Below are 21,834 nucleotides of genomic sequence, written 5' to 3' on the forward strand. Positions count from 1 at the left end.
TAAATTGAAAATTCGGCAGTGCTTGCCTGAAAATTGACGTGTTCTACCCATGAGCATAACGAGTCATCCACCTTTAGGTTATAGGGAATGATTAAATATAGTTTTTATATTTCTAATCTATTTATGCAGAGGAGGAAAGACCACTTACAATCAGCTGAGCTTATAAAAATCATTTTTCACTTAGAGTTATTGGTTTCACTGATACAGGTGTTTTCGTTTATCACATTCATCTGGGTCTCGGCTGTCGACACGAGGTATTAGAGTTGAAGATGTTAAACCGTATAACGATGGTCGTGTTAAAGTGTTTTTTTTTTCCTGAGTTGCATTCTGTTGTGCCAAGGGTTTACACTACATGCACTGCTGTAAAATTAATCATTAACACATTGATATTCTGTCCACTCAGTATTACTGTTACAGTATTAATGGTGACAGTAAAAATACACTGGTGAAAAGTAAACAGCCAGTAAACATCCCATTGGCTAAGGTTTTCTCCTGGAGATTGTTGGAGCTGCGGGTTGTAGGATACACATGTGGTGGTACTTTATTTACCACATGCAAGCTTCCTCTCGATTATTCCTCTACAATTACGAGATGAGTGACTAAAACGAATTAAGCACATAAGAACTCAGTAGTACTTGCCCGGATGAGCCCTCAATCTTCAGCTGAGATTCACGTATTCTAACCAATGGGCCTTTACAATATTGATTCAAGAATAGGGTTATTGGTAATTTTAAGTCCATATTTGTAAACCAATCTTTACACCTTAACACAAAAATGCAAACAGTAATCAACAGCAATGTCAATGATCGCCAGTATGTATTATATACAGTACATGATACATTGTGTTTGAATTTTCCTTTTTCCCACAGTTTTCACTACCGAAACCAACCCAGTGTGACTGTTTAATGAAAGTCTGCAATAAAAGCGTTAAATAATATGAATTTAAAATCACAGGTGCAGTATGGACGGGACAATCTCCCTTCATAACTCTAACACGTACTGGATTATGTTGATTCAATGGAGCTGATATAACCCCAATATTCACAATATATATTTGACGGCTTCATGTACTTCGATTCGGAATCTTTCAATGTTTTTGATACTCAGTGCTAAAAGTTCATTCATGTCATCAATGTTTATGCGATAATAGTTATATTATTTCATTGTTGGTATTATCAACTCTGTATGTTCCACGCCCACAAGCCGTGCAATGAACTCTTCAGGTTGGTCGCTAATCTGGCAGCAGATTGCAATTTATTAACTGGGCTCGCGTCCGCGGACATGTGCACGTGACAACTTACATATTTTTTATAACCTAACTTTTGTATCTAGTTACATATAATATTTTATTTATATGTGTGTGTAATCACTTAGAATATTAACGCTTCATACGATTGTTAGTTGATATGTATTGTTTTTTTATAAGGGAAAAATAAAATCATTCATTGCAGCAATACCACCATATTGAATAATATGTTGATCTTGTAGTAAATACACTGTAGTAAAAACATGTTCTTGATATCGCAAAGTTAATATAAATAAATAAGAAAATAATTCATTAAAAAAAAACAATATAAATAGATATTAAAATTTGCCACTTCTTAAATTAAAAAGTCTGTTAAAAGAATTAAAGTACGAGCAACATGACAAAATTAAAACACCGTTTGCGTCAGAAGCGCTACATTCAAAATTGACCTTGAAATTTTGTTCGCAATGCGTTTAATGAGCTTTCACTTCAAAGAGTCATTAATAAAGGAATCATATTATTCCACATCCACTGCTTCGAGCGGTTTAACTCGCATTAAACGTTACTACAAACTTTCTCAGTAAATGAAAAAAAGTTATTTTTCTTTCAAAACGTTCTTTTTTTATAGAATAGGAAGGCGGACGAGCTTATGGGCCACCTGATGGTGAGTGGTCACCAACACCCATAGACATTGGCATTGTAAGAAATGTTAACCATCGCTTAAATCACCAATGCGCCACCAACCTTGGGAACTAAGATGGTATATCGCTTGTGCCTGTAATTACACTGGCTCACTCATCCTTCAAACCGGAACACAACAATACCAAGTACTGCTGTTTTGCGGTAGAAGAGCGTGCACAAAGCTCTACCACCAGTAAATTATTATGAATATTATGATATTGTACGAACAAACAATATATTCAGTTATATACTATTAGTATAGACTTTATAAATAATATATAAATTAACAATACGCATGTTACAATTATACAGATAATACATATAAAGTTAAACTAATGAAAAACTGTTCATTTTAGCGTCGATACCGGAAAGCTTTCAAATGATTGCCTCCCCTGGTTTAACATATTGTTCGGCCCTCAGCTGTTTTTAATAGTTTTTAAGCCTGCTCAGAGCGGTGATGGAAAAAGAATTACCCTTTTTCATATACGGTTTACGAGTAGTTACACAAATGATTAGTGTTTTTTTAATTTTTATATGAAATTAATGAATGAAATGAAACAAAATTTATTTTTTGGACATCCGACTGTAACCTAAGGAATACGGATACATTTAATAACAAATATTTAACAGTACAGTAAGAGTAACAGCCTGTTAATGTCCCACTGCTGGGCTAAGGCCTCCTCTCCATTTTGAGGAGAAGGTTTGGAGCTTATTCCACCACGCTGCTCCAATGCGGGTTGGTAGAATACACATGTGGCAGAATTTCAATGAAATTATACACATGCAGGTTTCCTCACGATGTTTTCCTTCACCGTCAAGCACGAGATGAATTATAAACACAAATTAAGCACATGAATATTCAGTGGTGCTTGCCCGGGTTTGAACCTACGATCATCGGTTAAGATTCACGCGTTCTTACCACTGGGCCATCTCGGCTTATTATACAAATATTTAAAAAAAGAATATATTATTTAAAGGAAGTATAAATTTTTATTTATTGTATTAGGTAAGTAGATGCAAATGGGTCATATGCGATGTTAAGTGGTTACCAAAGCATATAGAAATTGGCATTGTAAGAAATATTAACCATCCCTTACATCCTCAATGTGCCACCAACCTTTAAAACTAAGAAATGTCCTAATATATATTACATATGTGCGTGACACTATGCAAGTTGTAAAATATAGACATATTGCATTATTGCAATATATTATGTACATGTATTTTACAATAATTTACTTTTATAAATTAAGTGTGTATTAAATTACGATCTCATTGAATTATATAATAAATTTACAAATGTACTTGTATACAAACAATATAAATATGATAATGTGAGCGCGTTACGTCAGTGAAATGCACACAAACTATTAACCGGAGTGGTCACGCGGAAAATCGTCGATACGACGAATTTATGATTATAAAAGCTTTTTGTTTTTCCTCTTATAAGCGTAAAATATTGCATTTCATGTAGTGTGCTATCAGAAGATTTACAGTTCGTTTTAGTACATTTTTGTTTTCTGTGTATATATGTGGATGTATATAATATGCTTTAAAACATTTTTGATATGTTAACATCTTCAACGCTCGGTACACGGTAGGGGCTAACTGAGTCTTCGAGCGTGAGACGCGTAAGCGTAAGATTTCGAGCGTTAGGTAACGTCAGCGTAAGAATTTTTATTTTACACATCAATTCTCGTTGATGATTCGAGTACTTTGCACTTGACCATTTTTTTTTCTGTCATGTTTGTATGTATGCTTTAACGGCAATGTAAAATTAATGGGCTTTTATTTTGAAACAGCCATTTCTTTACTTCATGGTAATTATAAATGGCACCAATCTTATTACTACATATTATATTTTATTCAACTCTAATACGAGATACGTTATCTAAGCTTAGTGTTGACTTAATTTCCAAATAATTTAACAAAATTTCAATATACAAATCTATGAGCAATTCGTCGTCCTTCTACATTTGTATATCTATATTATATATATTTATCCCAGCCCCAGACCAATTCTGTGTCAAATTTCATTACAATCGATTCAGTGGTTTTGACGTAATGAGATAACAAACAAACGTACATATATATCGCATTTATAATATTACTCTGATGTATCAACATATAATATGTATCAATACATAAGTTGTACCAATCAAATGAGTTTATAATTTAAGAGTTAATTTTAATACTAATCTATATGACTAGTGCGAGCTTTTTACTTTTTTGTATGGAATGAAAACAGCGCCATCTAGTAAAAATAATTATAGTTATAATTCCATACAAATCACAGTTATCGTAAACGCTATCGAAGGAAAAAAACTCGTAATTGGCACACTGATCTGAACGCGTTCCATCTTAGACCACATCATTAGTTACCATCAGGTATGATTGTGGTCAACTGTATAGTCAATAAAACAAGAACTTGGTGGTAGGGCTTTATGCAAACCCGTTTGGGTGGATACCACCCACTCATCACATTTTCAACCGTCAAACAGCAATATTTAGTATTGTTACATTTCAGTTAAAAAGTTGAGTAATCTAGTGCAACTACAGGTAAAAGGAACATAACATCTTATGTCCCAAGGATATTGGCGTATGGTGATTCAATATCACTTACGGTACCACCACAGAATACCACCAGGTGGCCCATTTGTCCATCCGTCTACCTACTATAAATAACATATAAGATCCCGTAGTGGATGGCAAATAGATTCAAGTATTTCATTCTTTTAACAAACAGTAAAATTATTTAAATAAATATATTTGCGTTATAGTAATTTCTATTTAAATAATAAAATAAATATATTTAAACTTTATATCATCACGTGAACATAGTTTTAATTACGAAGCGTTGGATTTCATGCAAATTGCATTTATTCAGGTTTCGCTTTGTAATGTGAAATTGAACAGGAATATTATATGGTAATGGAGGCATCATAAATTTATTTACGTTCATACAATGACGCTATCAAAATGTGATGTTTTAACAGGATTTTAAATCAAATTTTATATTTAATTTTTGCGTGTGATACGCAATAATCGTATTATCTCTACCTTAAACTTATGTATATATAAAATAATATATCCTCTGTTAATGTAGATAAGCCGTTGTTCCCAAATGGTACTGTCTACCATCTGTGATCATAGATTCCTTCTTCTGGTTTGATTTCAAATCTTAACCAAACTTAAGCTAAATAATTATCTGCTTAAAAAATAAAACCAACTCCAAATCAAATTGGAACCCGTAAAAATTTCATCTTCTATTATTTATGTGTGTTGTTATTTTGACTTCAAATTTAAATGGGACCAAACGGAAAGTATACCCTTTCAAACAACAAAAAGAATTTTCCAGATCGGTTCATAACGGAAAAATAAAAAAAACGGAATTAAGAACCTCTTCGTTTTTTTTTGTTAAAAAAGTTTCATTAGAGTAAAAATATATCTCTAATGGTATTATATATTTAAACCTACATGAATTTTGCAGAGAGGATGGAACATGGAGGAGAACCGGTGGCACATTAGTGGTATTATCGATGTAGACATACTCATACATAAGCCCTACCACCACCTGGTAGGTACCACCCTCTCATCTCATATTCTATCACCAAACAGCAATCATGCGTTTCAGTTTGAAGGACGATCGAGTCAGTATTACTACAGGCACGAGAGTAACATCTTAGTTTGCAAATTTGGTTGCACATTGGCGATGTACGGAATGATAAATTTCTGACCTTTTGATTATCTTGTCTAAACGTTTTATTATCATCATCGACTTGGGAACTTTATACATTATAGTGATTTGCCCATTTGTCGAAATTCATTAATACTAAAGATGAGAATTAACGTCATACAATTATAAGATACGCTGTTTTCAATTCTAATGAATTACACCTCATTTTTGGTAAGAAGCAAAATTCGACAACAGTTTTAAGATTAGCTGGTATAAAGTTTATAATTTTTTTATATACAATAATTTACTTATGATTTGTTAAAATACAAAAGAAAGAGAATTAATTATTGTCATTATTACAATAAATAACCAAATCATTTCAGTTTCAATCATTTCAATAGTAGCAAAAGCAATATTATATTTTAAACTTGCCGTGTGTTGTACGTTAACGTTTTTACAATACATATTATATTATTATTATACTTGTTAAAGAACTACCAGTGACCTCCACTTACAAATAATTCATAAAGGGCGACCGGGATTAATCCCTAGCGTAAAATTGACCGGTAGCCGCTACGGTGAGTTGAACGAAATTAGCTTCGGCCCCTTTTGAAGTGAGCGTGAAGTTACTGATATATATTTTCTGATCAATTTATTACGTTCTTAACAAATTTATTTATATATACATAGCTGAGATGGTCCAGTGGTGAGGACGCGTAAATATTAAACGATGATCACGCGTTCAAACCCAAGGCAGCCCTACTGAATTTTCATGTGCTTAATATACACACGAAACTTAATTGTGTCCAATTGTACTGAAATTGTACCACATGCGGATTCACCGACCGTATTGGAGTAGCATGGTGGAATAAGATGCAAAGGTTATCCTCATAGCCTTAGCCCAGCAGTGGTGCATCAACAGGCGTTACTTTACTTTTTTATATTTTTTAGTTTTAGTTTTATCAGGAAGGCAGCCTTGTATGTGGACCAATTATTGGTAATACTGATCTAAGTGTAACATCTAAGCACATACACACATTATATTATATGAACAGTATGGTTTACAGTATATATAATGAGCCAAGAGGGCCCAGTGGTTAAAAAATTACTAATTATTATTTTACTGTCACAACTGATTAATGAGTTATTACTACTTAAAATTTGCATCTTTATCAAAAGACCCTTAAAAATTTGTACGTACCGAACTAACTTTTACTAAAATAAAACAATCTAAACACAGCATGCGACGAGCGAGTCTCATTGTCCTACCAAAGATAAGAACGAACTATGGCAAAACAATGATCAAATTTGTAGGAGTGCATCTTTTTGACAAAATACCCTCAAATATAAGGAATGTAAGCTCGCTTAATACATTTAAGACATGATTAGCCGCTTATCTTACAAAAGATCATTGGCTTCTAAGCAAGTAGTCACAATGTGTAAATGACTATCAAATAATGAAATGTCGACTTATGTAACAACGAACGAAGTAAGTAATAACTAATTTTTTTGGTTCATCATTGATCTCATGTAAGTGACGTTAGTCTTTATGGGATATTATTTAATAATAATAATGTCCTCCAGAACGATTTCGGTCATGGCGGCCAATCTCAAGAGAGATTAGCCAACTACACAGGAGATATTATAGTGCACAAGTGAGTGTACAAACACAGGTGCACTCTCAATTCCCTAACTCTCATAATCCGATGGGACGGCAATCCGACACGATCGGAAAGAATTCAGGCGCAGGACCAACGGCTTTACGTGTTTTCCGAGGCACGGGAGTGTACACACTTCCAACTTCCTGACTCCTGGCTGCTACTGAGAATGTTCTGACAGAAAAACCCAATAACTGTAACTGTAATTATTGTTCCGACCTGGGAATTGAACCTCCGGGTCTGCAGCCTTACATCAAGCCACTAGACCAACGACGCAGTCATAAAAATATTATTTAAACCTTATACAAATAACGTATATTCTCAATAGTTACAGTTATTTATTTAATTATTTATTTCCATAAACATTCGCGGATTCGATCATAAGTAATGATCAAATTTATAACTCAGACGCGTATTAGTCACATTTCCATTTTTCCGGACTCACGACACAGGATACCTTAATTGGATTCATTGCTATACATTTTAAAGCGTCGTTATTACTATAAAATGTAAAATAAAAAGTGAGAGTTTTGACATAAAAGGGACATGACAACATTTGAAGCATTTATTAACTTTTTAAATTTCTATACAGAAATTATAATATATATATATAGTAATTTGAAATATAATATATTATGTAAGATTTATAAAAATGATAATAATTATTATTATTCGTGTTAATAATCATATTATATATTGTTATGATTGAATTTCTGTAATAACATAATTATTAAATTTTATAATATTTTAAAGTATAATTTTTGTTTAGATTAATTTATATTCAACATCATTCGTTCATTGGAGATTTTAGTCATAGAATCAGAAGTTACCATTTGCAATGGAGCAACTAACGCCATCTATCGGTGTTTCTTTATTCACTTTATGTATGATATTTATGTCATATTGTATGTATATTCATGATTACAGTTTTAATTTATTACAATTACAACATATTTTGTACAAACAGATTGTTTTGTACAAAGAGATTGTTATGTCACAGGTTTTAATTAAATGAAAAGCAGCGAACGACGGATAGAAAGTAAGTAATTACTATTTTTCCCAAATGATACATAAGGGCTTAGTTAGTGAGCTAGCTTTGTACATTGTATGTGACATAATTAATATGATTCCCAATTATTATTGGGAATTTAATTCATGTTGATTAGGATCAAGGGGTGTGTGTAACAGATATGCAAATAACATAAAAATGTTTATATTATATTATTTCTATGATAATAATTATATACGAGCAATATATTTTACCATTCTATATGAAATTATACAACTTAATTATAGGTAAGTAGGTAGCACCTATTTAGAAATAATAGTTTTACCGCAAAATAGCAAAAATATTTGTACATCGTAAACAGTTTGTAAACGCAGCGCGGAAACTATACATTTTAATTCCAATGGTCAACAGTATTTTGTTGGTATGCAATTTAATGTTTCTTACACTGCCTGGTCGTGGTGGTGACTACTTATCATCAGGTGCCATTTGACCGTCGCTTCCGATATTTATTAATAAGAAATAATAATTTAGAATAACATGAAAAAATGGTTTCTTAGTACAGTATTGTAGTATCGCAGGTTGATTTGCAAACAAATTTCTCACAACAATGACTTTAGCCAGCATCAAAATTTAAATCTTAGTTATATATATATTTATATATACAATTTTTTTTTGATATTATAGGTTGGCGGATGAGCAGATGGCAAGTGGTCACTAACGCCCGTAGACATTGGCATTGTAAGAAATGTTCATTCATCTTGTGCTTGGGTGCGATGGAAAACCTCATGAATATAACCCATATAATCAATATTGGAGCAATGTTTTGGAATAATCTCTAAACTTCCTCCTTAATGGGAGAGGCCTCTTACAGCAGCGGGATAGCTATTATCAGTCGTAATCTAGTTTATATTTGTGTTCAAACTCGTATTTTATTATCGTATATATTTTAGTTCATTTCTCTATATCATGGAAACTTTTAAAGTAATGTGCAATATGTAAGTAATTTCGATGTAAACTTTTGAGGCTGAACAATTGAGGCTGAGTAGATAAGGTAAAGTTTCAGAATTGAAGACCCAATTTAAAAACATAGTACTTTATTATATTAGCATTTTATATAAGGTAATATTATTCCGATCTATTAGTTGCGTTCGTAACATCTTTACTTAGTAGAATTTTATTAGTATGTAACTTTATTCTAATCATTCTATATATTTCATTAGGAATTATGGAATACGCGTTAATTGTGCTTGTACATGACTTATTTGTAATTATTATTATGTGGTATATTATATATTTATAAAAGAGTGACTGATTGACATATCAACGTACATCCCAAGCTACCGGGGCTAGTACGAAGTAAGTTATAACTATGGAAGGGTTTTTGAAAATTTAACCCCTCAAGTATTTCTTATTGAATATATTATGCAATGTATTTTAGAAGTCTGTGTATGTATTTTTTTTTATAATTATGTTCGGGTATAACTTTTCTTTTCGTTTATAAAACGATTTTGTTAGTTTGATTATTTTTGCGTTTGGTTCATATAGCTCCAAAACACTGAAATGTTTGTTTATGTGTTAAGATGTTTTGAATATTTCTATTCAAAATGTGTCATGTAGAACCGACGTTAGCTGAAAAACATTTATCATTCAATGCGTAAACACTCGACACTGTTCTCGATAAGCTGATCTCGTTGTTATGAAATATTGGATTGCGATATGAATAAAAAAAATATAATTATAAAATATATGTGAAACTCTATTTAAATACTTTGTAAATTATCGCCAGAATTAAGTAACATTTGAACGAAGATAATATAACAAGAAATAATATACACTAAATATTTTTGTTTTTTTTCACTTCGAATCAAAGAACGAACATTTAAAACACTTTGAGCGACACTAACATTTTAGTTCGGCACAGTTTCGAAATCACGTCTATTTTTTATGAAACCGTTTACATCTTAAAGGCAGTTATCAATTTTATTACCCGTATTGAGTCAGTCTAAACAAAGGTTTCCACTCGGCCCTAAACGCCAATAAACCCAGAAACACCTTCGCACAAACCGATGGCAAAACCACGACCATAAAACCGTTTATACACGAACGCTAAACTACAAACATTACCAAATTACTACGAATAAAACACACGCGTAATCCTGTCCCGTATCGCATTGCGATCCTAAACTCGCATTAAACCAGCTTACGAGAACAAAGAGCCGTTACGACAACGCGTCACGCAAATCGCATCCACGAGTCAAACTCGCAAGCTCATAGCCGAGTGAACGCTTTTCGTTTAACAACCCCGTGCTCTCGAATCCTCCATCCTTACGTCATCTCACCCCATATGAAACTCGCTTCCTTATTGGCTGATCCGCTTTGGCGCGCTTTCTCATCGTCGAAATAAAAACCGAGCACCTATTTGCCATCCCTGTCGCCAGGTGAAATAAATCGAACACCAGACCGAGAAAGCATCTTTTTACCTTGTTGCTATCACAATGATGTAACCAGTTTGAAATGAGACGCGTAATTTCGAAAGCAACGAGAGAGAAAGAGCTAGCGATAACGGTGTCGCAGTTCATTGTAGTGGTAGAGTGCGAAGGGAACGTGCTACCGTGCGTTCAACTATTTATAATCAAATAGGGTGCGCCTGTGTGAGCGTATGCTTACGTTATGCACCGCACACACATGTACGCCGAGTCGAGCGAGGCAATGATGTGCACGAAGTATTATCCCTTATTACACGATCCGCTTCCGCGCCGGCCGCACGTACAATAGTTGTCAGCCGACCTCTTTTGTATCGAAGTCGAAGTGTCAGCTTGTTTACATCGAAAAGCTAGAGCGATGCATAGTGCGTTAGTTAGCGCGATTGTGTCATCGACCGAGCGTCGGTTATCGCTAAATTGCGAGTGATTCACGGACAATGTTCGCGACTGTGTGCTACTGAAACTTTTTGTGAACTTGTGAACTTTTCGAAGATCCAAAGTGCCGATCTTCTTAGCCAAATTGAACTGTGACATTTTTCTACATTTATACTCAGTGTGCCATTTTCGAGTGTCAAAGTGAAATCTTCGAGTTGATTAACATTGAAATAGCCTTTCGAGAAAATATATGGACTTAGTTTTTTTCTTGGAAAATAAAAATAAAAAACTGAGAAAGAAATAAAACTTGAAATTATAAATATCATCGAAATTAATTCTACTTAGAAGTAAAAGTCGTACATAGAATTGCCAGAAATATAAACCAGTGGAAAAAAAAGGTTTAGAAACGAAAAGAACGTCGCTAACCATAAAGATAAAAAAGTCCAAGGGAGACGAAATCCAAACGCGCGCGAGCATTTATGCATACAAAACAAACCGCAATCTGTCCACGCTTCTTCCGTAGAAAAAGGCGTTGTGAGAGACAAAGATGGCTATAGCGTTCAACTTGCCGAGCGAGAGAGAGGCGGCTGAGGAGAACTTTTCACGATTGAACCGGCTCCTCGCTGAGTTGTACGAGGTTTTATGCCACATCTTGGTATCACGACAACCTGGGCAAGAAGCCCAGGAGAATCGGCGAGGTGAGTGCCCCCGAGAGCCTTATATACCACCTTACCACTTAAGATGCAATTCGACCTACATCGTGAATTTGGTGATGGTTGTGGCCATCCTTAAAGTGTCTCTCGCCTCGTCTCTCTTCAATACTGTCAGATAAAAAGAAGATTGTTTTAGATAAGTATTGTTAACGGTGATACTGCAAAGCAGACCTGGACTGTTGTTACGTATTTCTAAGTCCATCCGTCTTTTTGTAATATTTTTTATAACATTAATTTCTCGAGATGTTGTGTCAAACTGCACTTAAATCGTAAATGGTGGTGAATCGAATTAAAAATGAAAATAAACGGTATTTTCATTTTTAATTCGATTTTTAATTATTCTTTTTTTAAATATTCTCGCGCTTTTGATGACTTTGCTTCTTTATTCAAAATTTGAGTGAAGTTCGACAAAACGCCTCCACATTTGTTCATATGATGTAATATTCGATTTAAGTAATCACTTGTGATGCATTTAAAAATAATTTAAAATCGATTACGAAAAATGTGTTCAAATGTTCATAAATTTAATTCATAAAATCACGATTCATATTTTAGTTCATAAATAATTTTCCCAAAAATTAATAAAATGGTAGTGACGAATATTTTCATTGGCCATTTATTGTGTTAAGTTTTATGTTTAGTTACAATTCAATTTGATCTCTTATTTTGTTGTATCAATTTTAATTAGATTAAACACGACTAGTTTAATTTATTTAGTTATTAAACTATAAATAGCATTTAGTTAAAGTTTTTATGAAAAATTACATCCACGGATCTCAAATTTTATTTTAGTTCCAAATATTTTCGAATAGTCATATTTAGTTGTTTTTTTATATACTTACATATATATTATATTAGCTTCACTTCGATTCGATTGGACGCCAAATATTAGTTAAATGTACGGAACCGTCATATTCACGGAATTTGATTATATTCTATTAAAATTAGTGTAATGCCTTATGATAATCAACAAAAATGTAAATAATTTGAAAACTTAAAATTGTTTCTGAAACTTGTTCGATTATACTATGTGTCGATCGTATAATGTATAAATACTTATTTGTATAAATGACATTTTTTTATGATAGATTTTATAGTTTTGTCTTGTAAATATTGCATTTAATTATTTTTTTTTTGTGATGTTTCTTTTAAGTGATTTTTTTAATAATAACTATTCGTATTCTTAAGCGCCGCATGTAATCGATTATACATATACAGTTTTGTGTTGAACTATATGGCCACGAATTATCGTGGGTTATTGTGAAATAAACTTATTATTTTTTAACACAATGGGATTTTCACTAGCCACGTCCGCCTCTGCCTTATTATGTTATTTTATTAATCAATTAAACAAAGAATAAATTATCAAATAATTACATTTAATATGCAATAAAAACACTATATGAACTAATAGTTAAAAGTGAAATATTAAAAATCAGAAACAAATATACAACGACAAATTTAAAAATAGAACAAAAAAAAAATAAAGCGTTTTAAAAGAATATTTGAACAAGTCACGTTCAACCGTATGTACACAGAAATGCATAACTCATAAACAGTGTCAGGGCGTCGGTTCGTCAATCAAGTTGAAAATAACTTGTTTATTGAAACTTGGACTTGTTAAAACATGTCCGTACGAAACAATGGGAAACAATGTTTTAATTTTAAACACACTAAGAGGAAAATAAATATGTTATAAAACCTATTTTGCAATAAACTTTAACTATTTTAACATCATAACATCAACGTATTAAGACATGTTTAATCATGTTTAGAATGAAACAAAGAACGGGTTCTGTTAGGGAGAAAACGTAAGTTCGCCTATTGTGTTACAAATTGTGTTGATAAAAATACGGAATGACGAGAAAAGGATGTTTTGCAAAAAAATTGTTCATTAAGATTAAATAAGTAACTAATTGTTAATATTTTAGAGTATTATAATAAATTAATTCACAGTACATTTTATAAGTTAAAATTGACTAGATATAGTATATGTATTGTAATTATATTTTATATGCAACGCAAAAATTACGATCGCGTCAATTGTAATTCAGTTATCATTAAGTAAATATATTCCTTCGAACTTAAATATTAACCAATGTAAAAAATATATTTTATTCATTTACTGAAACAATAATAATCACATATAATAAAATAAATAATAAAAACAAATTTCAAATATCGAATCGAATGTTTTAATTAATCATCAATAAAAGTACAATTTTCTTATTTATTTATTATGTTTATCTGTGCCATAATTAATCTGTTCGAAGCTAAGCAGATCGCTTGGCACATAAAATCGACCAGAAATAGAGCCTTAGAAAGGGACAAGCGACGTAAACTAGTTCAAACTTGAAACTAGGCACTAAACTTGCTCTGATTCGTGCAGTCACGAACGCGCAGTCCCAAGTCTTGTATAACAGCGGATTAAAAGAATCATAATATAAAATATATCAGGAATTATTAAAGCTATAGCAATATTTATAAAATAAATATCAGTTTATTTTTTTTAAACGGTTCTTAGATATTAAAAAAATATAATATCGTCACCCAATAATTTATACGTTTACGTAATTTATAAATAATAATAATTAATAATAATATTAAATATCAATCTTAATCAAAATTGTATATTGAAAAGAGATTAAAATAAATTCATAATAAATTAGTATTTATTCAAAATAAATATTTAAAAACACATTTTTTATTAAAAAAAATTGTATTAAAACGTTTAAAATTCTTTCATTGTTCTATTTTCAAATAATAATACTCTTATAACTTAGCGCAGAGTATAACATTGGCAATGGAATCGGAGTCGACATTCGAAAGGAAAATCGATGCAATTCAATGTATCTTAAACGAAGAAATCGAAAACAGACATTATTTTCACTTTATTTCGCATTTTAATCTCAAATTTGAAACATATATTAATTAAACTATGAATATGTTTGAGTTATTTATATAAAGTCATTTATCGCTAAAAACTTATAAGAAAAATCACACTTTGTATATAATTGTAATTGGAATCCATAATTGGTTACTTTATTATAATAAAATTTAATTGAATATTCATTAACATTAAAGATTTATAAAAATAACTTTACACAATAAGAAATAAACTTTATCATTTATATAATATAGCCAACAAAGAGATTTTCGCATTAATTTAAAATTAATTACTAATTTTAATAATTTCTCATAATAATAATCCTGATTGGCTTTAGATAGAAAATAGTTTACATCGAAAAAGGTCTTACTAATTTCGAACTTCACCTTTTTTACAAACAAAAGCAAAGTTCATCATTGCGCTGTGTGGTCCTTTCAATTGTTGGAATACAACACAAAAATCGATTTGTCTCTACTTTCTTTCATAATATATACAATTGATTATATACTTTATTACCGTAATTATAAGGTCTTAGTTTCTAAAGGTGTAAGGTAAAAATAAAATTGTCCTAGCTTATAGTAAGTCACGGTTTCCAAGTACTGACTTATTCCGATTACAATTGAAGTGGAAAGCGACGCTTCAACGACTCTAGAGATCATAATATATATTTTTTTGTCCAGGAATCGATTTTGATGTAATGTTCTTGTCATTGTAAAAGGAGACTTTGTCATACTTTAGATAGAAAAAGATTTTTAGATAAAAAAATATTATGCGGTTGGTTACAATATCAAAATCGAACGCCTCGTTAGTATTCTGGCTTATAAGACTACACATTCCAAGATCCTGGACAAAACCTTTTAAGATTAGCAGTGTAACCATCATGCCTCGGAAAGCACGTAAATCCTTTAATCATACAACAAAAATCTTTCCAGTCTTGTCTGATCGACATCCTATTAGCTTACGAAAGCGAGCACATAGCACTTGTGTTTGGGTACACACTTGAGTACTATAATTTATCCTGTAGGCAAAGCCTCTCTTGTTCGTAGTGCTTATTCCACCACGCTTCTCTAATGAGAATTGGTGGATACACATGTGACAGAATTTCAGTGAAATTCTACACATGCAGGTTTCCTCACGATGTTTTCCTTCACCGTCAAGCACAAGATGAATTATACTACAAAATTTAGCATATAAAAATTCAGTAGTGCTTGCCCGGGCTTGAACCTACAATCATCGGTTAAGATTCACGCGTTCTTACCACTAGGCCATCTCGGCTTCTATAATAAATATATTAAGAATAGAGTAATCAGTTAACAATATTAAATAAATTTACCACAAAAAAAATCACAATCCTGATATAAGCATATGTTTGTTTTAATAATTTTAGGTATCGTAAGTTAACTTATGAGTTATCAATTAAACCACATATATGCGTGCTACGCACTAAACTTGTACTTACAACATCGTAATAGTTCAAATTACATGTTATAACTTAGTTAGCAAGTCTGTAATTGTAAGTTATTTGGATTTTATCTCAAAATGTTTTAAGTCACATAAAATAATATGATATTCATCTTATATAATATACAAATGCTTAATTTGTTTGTTTGAAGAGCGAGATGGCTCAGCGGTTAAAACGCGTGAATCTTAATCGATAATCGTGGGTTCACCAGGCTATCATTACATTGTAGTATTTAATTTGTATTTATAATTCATGCTCAACGGTAAAGGAAAACATTGTGAGAAAATCTGCATTTGTCTAATTTCACTGAAATTCTACCACATGTTTCTCCACCAATCCGAAATTGAGCAGCATGGTGGGTATAGCATAAGCTCTGAACCTTCTTAAAAGGAGAGGTCTTAGTCCAGCAGTGGGACATTCATATGCATACTTTGTTTATTTGAATGCGCTAATCTCAAAACTTATTAGTTCGATGTGATAAAACATTTTAGATAGTCTAATAATCCAAAAAGGTCATCATAACATAACACAACGATACTCGGAGACGGAGCAGTCGCGCTTAACTCGGATAAAGCTGGTTGTTAGTATTATATAGCACAGACAGTCATACAAGAATATAATCATAAACATACAAATATCTACGTATTATATAAAAACTTTTTTGCAAATCAAAATAAAAAAAAAATAGTCTCGGAATAACTGTACACAATAAACTTATAATATTCCAGTTTTATAACAGTAAGAATATATCAGTTAAGTTATAATTCCCTAATTACAAAGTGAAAATACATACAAACAAGTGGACCCATTGACAAAGTGTTAATTTGGTACATAAATAACATAGGATTTACATACTGGTTAGGTGGTAACTTAGCTCATTAGCTTGACCCTTATTACTTTGCAATAAGGGCTATAATTCATTATTAATACCCACAAACTTGCCTGTTCGAATTTTATTGCGTGGAAAGGTATATCGTATTCAGGGCTAGGTTAGATTCATATTATATCTTTGTGTAAATGATTAAAATTATTTATGCGAATAATTTATTCGCCACAATTATGAAAACGGCTGAAGTGAAGTGTATTTTGAATATGAATGTAAACAGATATTGTATATGTACAACCCCGTTTAGAAATAACAACAGGATTTAAAATTAACGTTTTATTTAAAATAAATATATTCGTATTTTCGCTAAGATTTTTCCCTTGATATCTAAGAATTAATTTCATTTTTGTATTTATTATTAGACATAATAATTACTCAGCTATCGCGTATAGCGCTTTGCAAAACATTTTATAAAAAAATTTAAGTCAATTTTCATAATTTGTTGCATTTTTTTTTATAAATTATTAATAAATGATAGAAAAACAAAAATTCAATCTTAGATTACAGATTTCAGATTATTATACATCTGTACATAATCATATAAAATGCAGTAATAGTTACAATGACATTTTATTACCTATAAATCCAGTACTGACAAGTTTTTTTTTTAACTAGCATGTCTCTACACGCAAGGGTATTAACAAATACCACAGGTGTTGTTCGACACAGGTGCTCATTTATTTATTCCTTTATTTAGGGTCCTTGGATATGTTTAGATTTTTCGGTTTGTTCTATTTTTGAAATACTTTTCGTTGCTTATTTATTTTAATTATCACAATTTGATACATATTAATACGTACAAATTGTATGACAGAAGGTTATAAAGTTGTGTGAGTGCCTATAACTGCACATTCGTTCAATGTGTGCGTTTACACATCCAATAATGTATCTGTGTGTCTATCCGAGAGTGCGTTAGTACGATATATGTAAGTGTGGGTGCTAATTGTATACTTTGTAGTATCGGCATAAAACTCCGTTGCACTCCAATAATGGCCTGATTTAAGCTTGACCGTATTCTTTTAGACAGGTTCAGACATGTTCAATAGGTCTTTGTCTGGGATCGCACCTAGTCCGGTGTATTTTTTACCTCGTTGGGTGGAACGAATAATAATTGATTGGGACATGATATGAATAGTTTTATGTTATTTAAATTATCTTTGTGAATTTTTATAACATTTCTTATTTACATTACATTACATTTAATTTTCTCTGCGACTAAAACCATTGTTGTTTAATTTGTTATAACAAATTTAAGGACTTATATATCCCACGAGGTTGATATTAAAATATTTTACTGGCTCTATATTATTAAAAGTAAGTATTTTTAGTATATAAATAGTACAACTATACATGAAAACGTGGGTTCGAACCTGGGCAAGCACCTCTGAATTTTCATGTGCTTAATTTCTGTTTATAATTCATCTCGTGCTTTTCGGTGAAGGAAAACATCTTGAGGAAACCTGCATGTGTCTAATTTCATCGAAATTCTGCCACATGTGTATTCCACCAATCCGCATTGGAGCAGCGTGGTGGAATAAGCTCCAAACCTTCTCCTCACTGTTACTTTACTTTTTACTTTACATGAAAACTTAATTTACATTTTAAAATAGTAAAGTAAAATCATATATATCTAATTGTTTATATGTATAAAAAAATATCAATATATGTTTTTAGCAGTCACCCCTCTGGCGTGGGGCTTTCTTTATATATAATAAAGGTTTTAATATTATCTTACAATTCTGCTTGCATAATTACATACTGTGTATCAAAGAAATTACCATCCAAAATTGAACGAGTGTGACACATTGTATTAGCAATATATAAAATAATTACATCATTAAGAAATAAAAAAAAAACTGTTCAATTAGCTTACAAGAGTTTTATTTTAGCTAATAACACGTAAGATGTACATTAATAAATAAGGCCATGACGAATAATCTATAAAATAATATCATTATAATTTTTATTTTTTTAATGTTTAAATAACTTATTTTTATTCAATTTATATATAAAGACATTTTTATAAAATACAAAATTAAAATAACAAGAACAAAATACACATTACAAATTTAAAGCAGAAACACGCCGTCTTAAAGATTGTCCTGTGTCATTTTACCTAAGACGCTGGCACTATTGCCTCTCTACACCGCTAGACTCAGCCATTGGGCTAAATAAGCGCCACCTCTTGGGTCACCAGAAGTGTGGACCAGTTTCTTGAAATATCTTTTATGATTCTTTTTATATCGGATGACCTTGGACCCAATGTTTCAAAACCCAGCCCCGCAAAATAATAATTATAATTTTATTATAAGCATACATAATATTATCATAATTTTGCCTACCTCGCTGGTCTAGTTGCTAGGTTATATGGCTGCAGATCTCGACATCCTGGTTTTAAACAACGGGTCAGGCCAATAAAAACTATCTGTCTATCAAGATATTCTCAGCAGTGATAGTTGGTGGTTCACCGACTAGTGCTTCGGAAAGCATGTGAATCGATTAGTACTTCGCTTGAACTCTCCAGTCGTGTCAGATTGGCGGCGTTTGAATTATGAGTGATGAAATATAGGATGCACCTGTGGTTGCGCACACACTTGAGCACGATCTATCTTGCGCGTTGTTGACTGCGCAGTTCTGTCGTGGATGGCCGTCGTGGCCGAAATAATTTAAATATCAAATGGACATCATTTTTATTAACTAGTTTTTACCCTCCTGTTAGGGGGGGGGGGTCGTTAGGTGTAAAAAGAATCGGTTCAGTGGTTTAGCTGTGAAAGCGAGAAAATGCAACTTTCGTATTTGTGTTATTAGTATACATTATTTTCAGTTCAAAATATTTTTCGAAGAATACACGACACGTTTATGCCTTCATTTTACTAACCAGAACTATATCTGTCAAAATAACAAAAACAAATTGATTTACTCTCGTTCACTATCGTAAAAATATAATAATAATAAAAAAAAAACATGATCTAAGTGCTGGAAATTAACTCGTATAAGTGTATAATAACTGCTTTACAAAAACCATTATAACAAGATCCCCATTCAAATTTTATGGACCATGAAAAAGTTTTTTTTATGGTAACAAAATCTTATAATCGTAGTTCAAAATCATATTCTGGTGATATTTATTTATACATTATGGTTTACCACTAGAAAATAGTACAGAAAATGCTTCGAAATAATTTATGTGTAATACAAGTTTAGGTGTAGCTAAAAAGCCATTTCTTCTAGAAATATCGAAAATGACAGTTTAAAATAGAAGCCGGATAAGTGGTGCAGTAGTAGATTTATATTTTATTTATTTATTTATTTTGAACAAATTATACATATCATAAACAATATATACGATAGTAACTACAGTAGTATAATACTGTGTCGTAATAACACCCTCCAATTCTACAGCACATTTATTTATTATTTGTTCATCGCAAACATAAAAATAAAATATCATTTAATTTAACAAAATATAATATACATCTAAATATATATACTAAAAATATTTGTATAGTGTATAATAAGGAAGGGATGGGGTAGGAAGGAGAAATAAGTTAGGTCAATGTTATATTAATCGGTTTAGTGATAATTCAGTCTCATCAAAGCCCAAATTGAGAAGCCAGTTGGTCATTTGCATTTTACACTGGTAAGTCGTAAGTGAGAAAATATTCTTATTTATTCTATTATATAGAATCGAGCTGAATATACTATGTTATACAATAGATATACTAACTAATATTAAGAAGCGTCAATACCGATGTAAATGGTTGTCACAGGATGTCACAGGTTCGACCCTGGCTACTTATGCGATGGTTGTCCCCATTCTAACACAAGCTTTACGCTAGAGGGTTAAATAAGAATATTAGTAATTCCTTAAAAAGGGATATTGCTGGTATTAGTAAAAAAAAAATTTATCCGTACCGCTATGTAACAAGACAATTACTTGTAACAATCAAATCTCACGGATGTTACTGGATAAATGTTTTATTTTAATTGTCCTATTATTCGAGCTTCTTCCATCACGCTTCTCTAATGCGTTTCTAAATGGTATTCCTTCACCGCAGAGCACGAAATTAATTATAAGCACAAACTCCAATGACAATCCAGTGGTGCTTGCACGAATTGGTACCAGCTATCTTCGCTCCAGATTCACCTGTTCAACCACTGGTCCATATGCATATATTCTATCTAGTTGAAGTGTTCCTAATGATAATTTACATACAAATTATCATGTCAATATGATATGATTTATTAGAATACAGAAAGTCTAAGTAACAGCCTGTAAATGTCCCACTGCTGGGCTAAGGCCTCTTCTCCCTTTTTGAGGAGAAGGTTTGAAGCTTATTCCACCACGCTGCTCCAATGCGGGTTGGTAGAATGCACATGTGGCAGAATTTCGATGAAATTAGACACATACAGGTTTCCTCACAATGTTTTCCTTCACCGAAAAGTATGAGATGAATTATAAACAGAAAATAAGCACATGAAAATTCAGTGGTGCTTGCCCGGGTTTGAACCCGTTCATCGGTTAAGATTCACGCGTTCTTACCACTGGGCCATCTCGACTTAACAAAAAGACTTGTATAGACAGAAAGTCTATACTAATACATCCCACAAAGAAGTCCACTTTCAGGATATCAGGTAATTACTATACAAGGATACAAAGGATTACACAATATATATTCAATAGAACAGTGACATACTAACACGCGGAAAGGTCTCGTGTGCCCCAGAGTAGAATCCTTGACACTTTAGCATTTCAAA

At 31.8% G+C, this 21,834-nt stretch overlaps 1 protein-coding gene across 1 annotated transcript in view; it reads left to right on the forward strand.

Annotated features, from left to right (window-relative positions):
* The first annotated feature begins 11,021 nt into the window (after positions 1-11,021).
* Positions 11,022-21,834, forward strand: part of LOC126776414 (uncharacterized) — a 129,978-nt gene continuing 119,165 nt past the window's right edge. The window contains exon 1 of the mRNA XM_050498922.1: positions 11,022-11,826. Coding sequence (XP_050354879.1) covers positions 11,676-11,826 — 151 coding nt within the window. The 5' untranslated portion in view covers positions 11,022-11,675. The remainder of the gene's footprint in view (positions 11,827-21,834) is intronic.

The sequence above is a fragment of the Nymphalis io genome, chromosome 20 (genome assembly GCF_905147045.1).
Source record: "Nymphalis io chromosome 20, ilAglIoxx1.1, whole genome shotgun sequence".
Lineage (NCBI taxonomy): Eukaryota > Metazoa > Arthropoda > Insecta > Lepidoptera > Nymphalidae > Nymphalis > Nymphalis io.